Genomic DNA, 11237 nt, shown 5'->3' on the forward strand with positions numbered 1-11237 from the left:
ATGGCTGCTTTAAAATTGATATCCTAACGACTATGTAGATTTCAAATTGGCAGCTGGGTAAGTAAATTATGACAAGGGGCAAAGACAACTTTCCCAAAGGCCATGTACATAATTATTATGATTTTGTGGTTTTCTCCCAAGTTCCTATTCCCCTGGGGCAGTAATCAATCAAAATATTACCCAGGTAGCATATTATTTTATGTCCTCATGAAAAGAAAAAATAAATTTGAAGTAAAACTGTTTAAAAAATGACATTTTAGCCATTACACACATTGGAATAAGTGGAAGAGTGCATAGTCATTGCCTTACATCACTATGACATCACAAATGCAGCCAATTTGAACTCTCCATGGGTATAGTTATTACCAATTTTTACAGCTTAAAAAAAATCATAACTTTCTTATTGTTTATCCGATAATGTTCAAACTTCCACGTATCGACTTTTCTGATTTTTCCTTTTCCTCTAAAAACAACTTTTCATTTGGGTAGGATTCCCTTCAAATTTTATTTTGATCAATAAAAAATGAAAGAGGAAAGTTACTCATCCGACAAGATTCCAGTAGCCATTTGCCTTCATATTCAATTCAATTCACTTCATTTGTTTGACATCCTTTAAAACAAACGCATGTATAAGGATAATAAGATACAACAAAAAAGATTACAAGAATTTAAATAACAATATAAGCAATAAAAATAGTAGAAATTTAAAAGAAATGAAAAGAAAATGTAGTGGCTGTATATGAAGTCAGAAAGGCCTGTCAAAGCCGACTACCTTGGTTACTACATTATTGTACAATTAAAATACAAATAGAATAGTGCCAAACCGACACGAACAATACTTTTAATTTTGTCAATGATTATCAAAAGTTTTCTTTAAAATCTTCCCGAACTTTGCTTATGTTTTTGTCTAAGAATATAGGCATAATCGATTTGAACTTCAGAACAAAAAAAAGAAAGGGGACATCATAAAAATCTGTATATGAACCCTCATAAAGCGCTATATACTCTTTTCACATGATTATTTGACAACACTATACCGTGACTTCACGGGGCTTCTCCCCCGATTCGTGTATTTCAAAGAAAGTAAACAGATAGGCATGACAGGAGAAGAATGAAAATGGAAGTGTTTTTTTTCCCCAACCTTTCAGTGGGGCATGAAATGACGCATTGCGCATGCGCAATAAGTTCTAAAACAAGAAAGTTTCTCTACAAACTTCGCACTGCATGTTGACACCAGATCTGATCACTCGCTGAAAGAAGAACTCAAGTTTTAGGAACTCTCCGACAAAAAAACTATGCAAGCAATTGCAGTTCGAGACTAGCTGTATGCACCTTTGAAAGTTGGCTCCACCTGTTAAATATCCATTTAAAAGTTCTGCATTATTCATTTCTCACCAAACATACGAGGGTGTCTTCTGCATTTGAGACAAACACCCTGGAAAGATTGTCATTCGGAAAACCGTTTCGGAGTTAAGTTCGAGATCTTTTAGAAACTTAAGATTTCAGCAGACTGATTGAACCTACCTTTTCAAAACAACAGCAACATGGCAGACACGGAAATGGGGGTAAAAGATGCAGGAGATGCGAAATCTGAGAAAACATTCTGTCAGAAGTTAACAGAATTTCTCTTCAAGAACCTCCTCCTTATTCTCATGATCCTGTCCCTAATTCTTGGATGCTGTGTTGGTTTTGGGATCAAGCTCGGATCTGATCGCGATTTCACTTCGGACGAGATCAAATATATCAGCTTTCCAGGGACAATCTTTCTCAACATGCTCAAGGTATGGAATGACAATTTCATTTTATTTCTGCCCTACCTGTATTCACTCGCTTCGTTCGCTCGTAGCCTTTAAGAAATTTTGCCCCATACGCCATGTCTGGTCCCTCTATTTTTTCTTTGCCTCATTACGCTACTGTACCCATCAATGAGGAAGTTCAAATTGAATCAATTGATCAAAGTGATCAGTGCGGTTGCGATACAACTCACAAAATGCAATTTATGAATACAATTTATCATTTTTATTGCGATACGATATGAGTCGAGAAATGGAGGATGTACAGCGGCACCTGTTCTTTTAAAGGGTGCGTTAAGCACGTTTAGAGAGACGATGTATGTTTTTCTATGTATAATGAAGAAACGAAAGAACAAATAATTTCTTGAAAAGGCTATTTAAAAAAAACAGGGGATATACTTTACAGAAAGAGGACACAAGGAGCTGCACTAAAAAACAAATCAGTCAAAAATGACTAGTTCATAGGGTCAGCTGGGTGCAACTGTTATTCTAGTCATATTTGACTATTATCTAGTCGTATTTTACTAGAACATGGTTATTTCTGACTAGAATATATGTCAGAAATGTGACTAACAGTGATTGCCATATCAGTTGCACCCAGCTGACTACTGGTCTAGTCAATTTGACTAATTTGTTTTAAGAGTGCGGGGACTCTTTGGGGTGTAGAGAAGGGAAAATGTAGGCTTATCATTCTTTTGGGTTCACTAAACTATTTTCAGATAGTTGTATTTCAGTCTTTAGAACCTGAGATTTTATTTCCATTTCAAACAACTAAAGATTATACTAAGATTGACATAATGGCCCGTATTCTGAAGTCGGGTTTAACTTAAACTCAGGTTTAAAGTGGTGGTTTAAGTATGGAGAGCCAATTGTTACATAAATCACTAACAGAAGGGATATAATATTTCAGCTCATTTGGCTCTCAATTAAATCATTCATTATTGTCTATAGGAAGTATATATAGATTATTGTCTTCACCATCGATGAATCCGGAAAGAGCACAGCAAACATAAGAAACGTACAACTTAATAAAAAAAATTGATACTTTTGGCTGTCCATACTTAAACCACAACTTTAAACCTGAGTTTAACTTAAACCTGACTTCAGAATACGGGCCAATGTATTTTCTTCTAAGGTGATGATCATCCCCCTGGTCGTCACCAGTTTGATCGCCGGTATGGCGTCGCTTGACAGGCAAGCCTCGGGCAAGCTGGGTCTCCGAGCTGTCCTCTACTATTTCACGACCACTTTTATCGCAGTCATCCTCGGGATCATCCTCGTGATGACCATTCAACCAGGCGCTCGAGGAAGCAAGGACGACATCGACTCCTCAGGCGACGTCGAAAGTGTCAACACGGCTGATGCCTTCCTCGATCTCCTGCGGTAAGTTAAAACATCCCAAAGTCCAATCCTCGCGACTTCATCAAGTCAAGCTCAAACGAAGTATTTAATGCCTAAAACTATTCTTTCAAACGTTGTTTAATCCGATAGTTTTAAACATCTTCCTAATGTTATGAATGATTGCATTTTACTTTTGCTAATGCAAAAGATACTTCTTAAAGGTTGTCTGTCGAAAGATTAGCCATTCTTTTACAATAGTGTGTTTTCTTGAATGTCTTCATACTAGGTGAGAGAGAGAAAAAAAAAAATCAGATTTCATGAACCCTTAATCGTTTTCTTTAAATGAAATTTATACGGGGTCCCCTACAAAAATGGGATGGGATCTATCAAATATTGTTGTATTACTTTCCCCGATCACCAACTCCCCTGTTATATAAGCCATTTGAAACAGACCTCATGTAAATATATATTATAAAAATAGAAGGTTATTATTGTATGTTTGCTTATATTATCAAAATAATTATAGTCAGTAATGATCAGTTAGTCCATTCATATCCGTTTCGATTTCTTTCAACGTTGTAAATATTATTGTTCATGGCACTAGTGCTATCAATGCCAGACTATAAAGTAATACAAAAGTGAAACCAATACTTGAGAAAAAAAGACAATTTCTTTTATAATGAGAATACTTTAAAATCATTTCTAGATTAACCGGATCTGCATTATTTACAGGAAGTTGGAAGGTGATTAGGAAATCCGAATAATTATTTGAGGAAAAATCTTTATAATCCCTAAATTATTTCAAGGCAATTTCCTAATTCCGTTCTCTCCAAGAACAAGCATGCAATATCAATACACTTTGTGTTCATATTTTTCTATTTCTTTGTTGTTTATTGCTAAAGGTCATGTTTGTGTACTTTATGTGCATTTATGTTTGCAATTGTTTATGATGCTGATTTGTTGCAATATTACATAAGAGTATGTGAAGGTCATGTATCATTAAGTTATTTTCATGTTGAATTGACATGTACTCTTGTATATATTTTGATATTTTGTGATATTTTGTTTGTGTTTTTCAATCATTTAACTGTATGAAACTGAAGAAGATGGAATAAAAAAATGGAATAAGGAAGTAAGTAAATGGTGTAAAAAAAGACGGAATTTTTCTTTGCACTCATCTGGGTGGGCAAAATTATCAGTATATTTGCGACACCACATGGCATATGGTTTGCTTAAATATATATATATTGTATATATATATATATTTAAGGTTATTATTGTATGTTTGCTTATATTATCAAAATAATTATAGTCAGTAATGATCAGTTAGTCCATTCATATCCGTTTCGATTTCTTTCAACCCCCCCCCCATTTTTTTCAAAAGCCGTGTACAAAAACGTTTAAAAAAATGACCATATAATTGTGATTTTTTGCATGGTCAGCCCCCCCCCCCCATTTTGAAAACCGTTCCGCGGCCCCTGTAAAAAATTACTAATCAAAAGAGGAAAATTCTTTGGTATATTATTGAACTCAAGGTCTATCGTTTTACGACGTCGAATAATAAAATATCTGTTTTGTAAATATTTCTCTTGGAGTCATTGCGGAATAAATCCGATTATTATACGGGGCCGGGATCAGCAATAAATAGGCCAATTTATTAACAATATTATGATACACAGGTCTGGAAGATTGAATGCATGAATGGAAAATTTCAGTATTGTCCAAAATGAGTTATATGGTGTCTGTTGATGCTTCATTTACAATATGAGCATGAAAAAACAAATTTAAAATCATCCCAAAAGTGCCCTATAAAAGGACTCTGAAATATGAGGCAGTGATTCTGGGGACGTCGGAGTGGGATGGGTAGGGGATGAGTTTGGTAGAAAATTATATTTACGATATTGGTTATTGCAGTCCCCTTCCACGCTGGTAAACGTAAATCTTGAATCCGGGGGATTCTTATTAATAAAAGGGCCATTTTCCAATGAAATGGGACAAATCTCAGAGATAAATATCATTGACGGACATTAATATGATTAAAATGGGCACTTTTCACATTACCATTTTATCATGTTTTTTATACACCAGGACCAAGATGCAAAACAGTAATTTTATCTCTGATCTTGTGAACCTGTTTGAATATGTGTGAATAAATTGTATTGATTCAAAAGAAAATGAAAAGTAAATAGATTGTAAAATATACATGTATGATTCTAGCTTGGTTGACCATGGATGGAACATGGGGCTTCACTTGTTTGTACTCCTGGGGGGGGGGGGGCGTTTCATCAACATTTTTGTCCGACAAGTTGTCTGATCTGACATCTTTCCTTGATTTTGATTGGCTGAGAAGCACTGTAACTATGGTAACTGTCGGATAAAACGTCTGACATGTCCTTTCATGAAATGTTCCCCTGGTTATGCACTGTGTCAATGCTCTTTTAATGATGGGTCTTTATAGATCGTTGCTGATAATTCATGATCTATACAAATACGTTTATGAGAAGAAGGTGATGTTTTTATGGTACGATTAAAATCAAGCATAAAAGATAGATATAGGCCTAACACAATATGTTTCAGCCAAGGTAAACCGTATTTCTAGAGATGTAAATGTGTTTGGTTTTTTTGCTTTTTTTTTACAATATAACTCAAACACGATCGGATGATGGTGACCAGGGCCCCGTCTTACAAAGAATTACGATTGATCCGATCAATCGTAACTCTATGGAAATCCATCAGTGTCATAATTTTTTTCTACGAAAAATTTGCACAATGTCCTTTGTATGCAAAGAGAAGCACAGTGAATTTTCAAGAAAACAATGAATGCATGAATATACATCACAGCTTGAAAATATTTTGAACAAACATGCGTAATAGATGTTGACGTTGCTGGCCGTCCATAGTTGCGATTGAACGGATCAATCGTAACTCGTTGTAAGACGGGGTCCAGGGGTGGATGCAAGGGCTTGCATCGGGGTCTCGATTCCCCCTTAAAAGATAATAATAAATAAATAAAACAAAACAATTGCTTCTATTGTGGTAACCTTTGAACTCTTTTTTTTTTATTCTTTTTTTTTTTTTGGGGGGGGGGGCTAAATTTTGCATATTACCTCCTCACTCCGCACTTCGACCCGGCTCCTCTCCCCGATGGTAAAAAACACGAGTTTTCCTGTCTCACCCATTGACTGCATCTGCAATGTGTTGGCGGCAAACAGGTAGAAAATTGAATTACAAATACAGTAAGAACTGCGGCTGTGTTTGCTATAATGACGGAAGAACAAACATTAAAATCAAAAGTATAATCCATACTGAAAGATTAAGGATGAATTTCTTCCCTTTTATCACGATGTTTGGTTAAGCAGATCTCTCTACCTACACCTTCGTACATCACAAAGGAACCTCAAACCCGGATTGTAGGAGAATCAAATATTTAGTTAATTTTACAAACATTTGAAGAGAGGACCACACCCACTCTTTATAAACATCTTTCACTCCTTGTTCAAATCATCTTAGTTTCGAAAAGTTTGGAAAACGGTAATATTTGCGGTCTCTACACAGTAACAATGCTGTTTAGAATTCTATCCAACGTTGTTTATTATATGGACCTTGCAGTAATTGTTTAAGGCCCGTATTTTGAAGTCGGGTTTAACTTAAACTCAGGTTTAAAGTTGTGGTTTAAGTATGGATAGCCAATTGTTACATAAATCACTAACAGTAGAGATATCATATTTCAGCTCATTTGGCTCTCAAATCATTCATAATTGTCTAGGAAGTATAAATAATATGATTGTCTTCACCATTGAAGAATCAGGAAAGAGCACAGTAAATATAAAAAACATACAAATGGCTCGTATTCTGAAGTCAGGTTTAATTTAGACCATGATGTAATTCATGAAGAGAATACGAAGCACTTAATTTGCCTTGTGAAATAATGTGAGCGCACAAGTGCGAGCTGAAAATGTTTGATAATCAGTACTTTTTTGTAAGCATGAACATAATGAAAATCTTTCTCAAACAAAAGAATGAAAACTCGAATCGCGAGCAAAATTATTTGTGTATATTTACTTTAAAATGTGATATTTAAAGCTCCATGTAGTTCTCTTGAAAGGATTATCTCCATGAAAAGGGAATGCGAGCGCGAAGCGCGAGCGAAACTTCTATATTTATATAATGATTTTTATTTTTTTTATTTTCCAATTATTCCTCTCCCCTTATTTCATTCACATTTCTTTTTTTTCTTATCTTGCTCCAATATATATAAGTGGGAAATGAGGGGGTTTGAAGAGAAAAATGAGGAAATCCGAGCTGTGCTGCACCATCCCGAGTTTGCTCAATCTCGAGATTTTAGCCCGATCGGCCCACTTCGCGATTAATCTCGAGATTCAAGAAACCCCGTTAGACGGGTCAATATACGACCAAAAATAGCCTTACCCGGAACAAATTGCAACAAATGATTTTTCAACGGTATTTTGTACTATTTGACCTCAGGAATAACATACTAAAAATCTACCAAAATCCGCATCCGGGAAAGTGGTTATTTTCAAGATGGCGTCCAAAATGGCCGCCATTCACTGAAAATGGATACAACTGACACATTATCCACCCTAGAATACTATTTCGGTTCATATTCCATGGTCTGGGGTACAAACATTGATTTAGGCTAGGATGCATTATGAGCCCTCCAGTGTACCAGGCAAATCCAAGATGGCGCCCAAAATGGCTGCCGTAGGCTGAAAATCCACAATTAATCTAAATTAGTTTTTTATTTAATGCTTTTAAAGGTGAAATAGTACATTGAAACAAGTTACAAGGACAGCCAGTGGTCGAGTGTGTCCAAAAATCCAAGAAGGCTTCCAAAAAATGAGTTTAAAATGGCTGTTGATAATTAAAATGGACATAGTTCATTTTATATCCGCCTGGGACATAATGATTTTGGTGTCTAGACCATGATTTCAATGGTCAAATAAGACATTGGGATAAGTTACAAGGACAGTCAGTGGAGTAGTATGTTCAAAAATCCAAGATGGCTTCCAAAAATGGAGTCGAAAATTGCTGTTGCTACTTAAAAAAACCCGACATAGTTTGCTCAATGTCCAGAAATATGATTTTTGTGTCTATACCATGGTTAAATGGGTCAAATAATACATTGGGGCAAGTTACAAGGAAAGTCAGTGGTCTGGTATGTGCAAAAATCCTAGATGGATTCTAAAAATTGATTCTGAAACGGCTGCTAATACTTAAAGCGGACAAAGCTCATTTCATTTTGGCCTGGATATGTGATTTTGATGTATAAACCACTGGTTTCAAGGGTCAAATAATATATTAGGATAAGTTACAAGGACAGTCAATGCTATGGTATGTCCAAAAATCGAAGATGGCGTCCAAAAAATGGTATTAGAAATATGCTGCTGATACTTAAAGCGGATCAAGCTCCTTTCATATCGGCCTGGAAATGTGATTTTGGTGTCTAAACCACTAGTTTCAAGGATCAATTAATACGTTAGGGCAAGTTACAAGGAAAGTCAGTGGCCTGGTCGGTCAAAAAATCTAAGTTGGCTTCCAAAAATTGATTCTAAATTGACTGCTGCTACTTAAAGCGGACATAGCTTATTTCATATCGGCATGGGAGATGCAATTTTGGTATCTAAACCACTGGTTTAAGGGCCAAAATAATACATTAAGACATGTTTTAAGGCCAGTCAGTGGTCTGGTATGACCAAAAATCCAATATGGCTTCCAAAACTTGATTCTTAAATGGCTGTTGATACTTTAAAGTGGCATAGCTCATTTTCAATCCGCTGTGAGATATGATTTCGGTGTCTAAACTATGGTTTCAAGGGTCAAATTATATAAATGGACAATACAATGGCAGTCAGTGGTCTAGTATGTCAAAAATTACAAGATGGCTTCCAAAAATGGAGTAAAAATATGTCTGATGTTACTTATAAAAGGACATAGTTTGTTTAATATCTGTCTGGGGAATATGAGTTTGGTGTTAAAAGCATTGTTTAGAAGGGTCAAGTAATACACTAGGGTAAGTTACAAGACCAGTCAGTTGTCTGTTTAAAAAAAAATCCAAGATTACTTCCAAAAAATGGGGTGTAAATTGACTGTTGCTACTTAAAAGTATGCATAGTTTATTATAAATACACCTTGGAGGTATGATTTTGCTGTCTATACTAGAGTTTACAGGGTCAAGCAATACCTTGGGTTAAGTTGAAAGGACAGTCAGGTGTCAGGTATGTCCAAAAATCAAAGATGGATTTAAAAATAGGGGTCTTAAATGACTGCTGTTACTTAAAAGTGGATGTAGAACATTATAAATACACCATGGGGATATTATTTTGGTGTCTACACTAGGGTTTCAAGGGCCAAACAATACTTTGGGACTGGTTACCATGATATGCAGCTATCCATTTTGCCTTAAAATCCAAGTTGGCTTAAAAAATGGGTTCTAAAGTGACTACTGTTACATAAAATATCTACCTGTTAGAAATAATCTTGGTGCCTACACTTAAATGCATGGGGACAAGTTATCATATTGTTTAATGAGTTGGTAACAGCACCCATTTTGATGAAATTTTAGAATCCATCATGGATTATTTGACAAAATGGAGTACTAACCATCCTGTTTACTTGTCTGAATGTATCATTTGACCCTTCATACCACAATTTGGACACCAACATTATTTCTTGCAGATGAATATTGTAGAACTCTGACCACTATTGAATGATATGAGTCGTTTTAGATTCCTTTAAAAACCCTCTTGTGTTTTAGGTGAACTGGACAACTGCATATCAATGTAACCAGTCCAAACGTATTATTTTAACCATGAAACCATAGTGTGGACACCGAAATCATATCTCCTAGGTGGATTTTAAATGAACTATGTCCATTTTAAAAGTAACAGCAGTCATTTAGACTCCGATTTTTGGAAGCCATCTTGTATTTTCGACATACTGGACCACTGACTGTCCTTGTAACTAATTTTCTGCCTTTTGAAACCATGATATAGGCAACAAAATCATATGCCCTTGACGAATAAAACATGAACTATGTCCATTTTTAAATACCATCGCGGCTAATTGATACTATTTTTTAAGCCACCGTGGACTTTTGGACATACTTGACCACCAATCGTTCTTGTAACTTATCCCAATTTATTATTTGACCCATTCAACCATGGTATAGGCACAAAAAATCATATTCCCGAATATTGAACAAACTTTGTTGGTTTTTTTTTAAGTAGCAACAGCATTTTTTACTCCATTTTTGGAAGCCATCTTGGATTTTTGAACATACTGGACCACTGACTGTCCTTGTAACTTGTCCCAATGTATTATTTGACAATTGAAACCATGGTCTAGACACCAAAATCATATCTCTCAGGTTGATGTGATATGAGCTATGTCCATTTTAAGGATTAACAGCCATTTTAAACTCAATTTTTGGAAGCCATCTTGAATTTTTGGACACACCAGACCACTGGCTGTCCTTGTAACTTGTCCCGACGTACTACTTCATCATTAAAACAATCGGATGGAAACCAAATTAAAGCCACTTAAGTAAGTAATAGATGAATTGTGGAGTTTTTAGACTACGGCATCCATTTTGGGCGCCATCTTGGATTTTCCTGGTACCCTGGAGTGCTAATATTCACTCTAACTTGTATAAATAAATTATTTTACCCATTGGACCATGGAATATGAACCCAAATATGATTCTAGGGTGGATAATGAGTGAGTTATATCAATTTTTAGTGAATGGCGGCCATCTTGGATGACATCTTAAAAATAACCACTTTCCCGGATGCGGATTTTGGTAGATTTTTAGTATGTTATTCCTGAGGTCAAATAGTACAAAATACCGTTGAAAAATCATTTGTTGCAATTTGTTCCGGGTCAAACCATATATTGACCCGTCTACGTCTCCACCATCGCAAGAAGAGCGATTCCTGCTCGAGCGAGGCAACAAGCCCGATGTTACGAGCATGCGCACTTTCGGATCTTGGAGTTTCAACGGCCCGCGCTTTTGAATAACTTCCCGCGAGTACTCCTTTCACTAGCACTTTCGCCGAATTCGACCGGTGTTATGCAACAATCCTC

At 35.9% G+C, this 11237-nt stretch overlaps 1 protein-coding gene across 1 annotated transcript; it reads left to right on the forward strand.

Annotated features, from left to right (window-relative positions):
* Positions 1 to 1229: 1229 nt before the first annotated feature.
* On the forward strand, positions 1230 to 4244 carry LOC135155975 (excitatory amino acid transporter 1-like). The gene is made up of 2 exons (XM_064106627.1): positions 1230 to 1781; positions 2929 to 4244. The coding sequence occupies exons 1-2, from the start codon at positions 1545 to 1547 to the stop codon at positions 3178 to 3180; spliced, it is 489 nt and encodes a 162-aa protein (XP_063962697.1). The 5' UTR covers positions 1230 to 1544; the 3' UTR covers positions 3181 to 4244.
* Positions 4245 to 11237: the final 6993 nt, after the last annotated feature.

The sequence above is a fragment of the Lytechinus pictus genome, chromosome 11 (assembly GCF_037042905.1).
Source record: "Lytechinus pictus isolate F3 Inbred chromosome 11, Lp3.0, whole genome shotgun sequence".
NCBI classification, from domain to species: domain Eukaryota; kingdom Metazoa; phylum Echinodermata; class Echinoidea; order Temnopleuroida; family Toxopneustidae; genus Lytechinus; species Lytechinus pictus.

Excerpts from the sequence above, each read along its gene's own strand:
- LOC135155975 (XM_064106627.1), top strand. The coding sequence starts at position 1,545 with ATGGCAGACACGGAAATGGGGGTAAAAGATGCAGGAGATGCGAAATCT. Across the intron at positions 1,782-2,928 it reads TCTTTCTCAACATGCTCAAG|GTGATGATCATCCCCCTGGT; the intron begins GTATGGAATGAC and ends TTTTCTTCTAAG.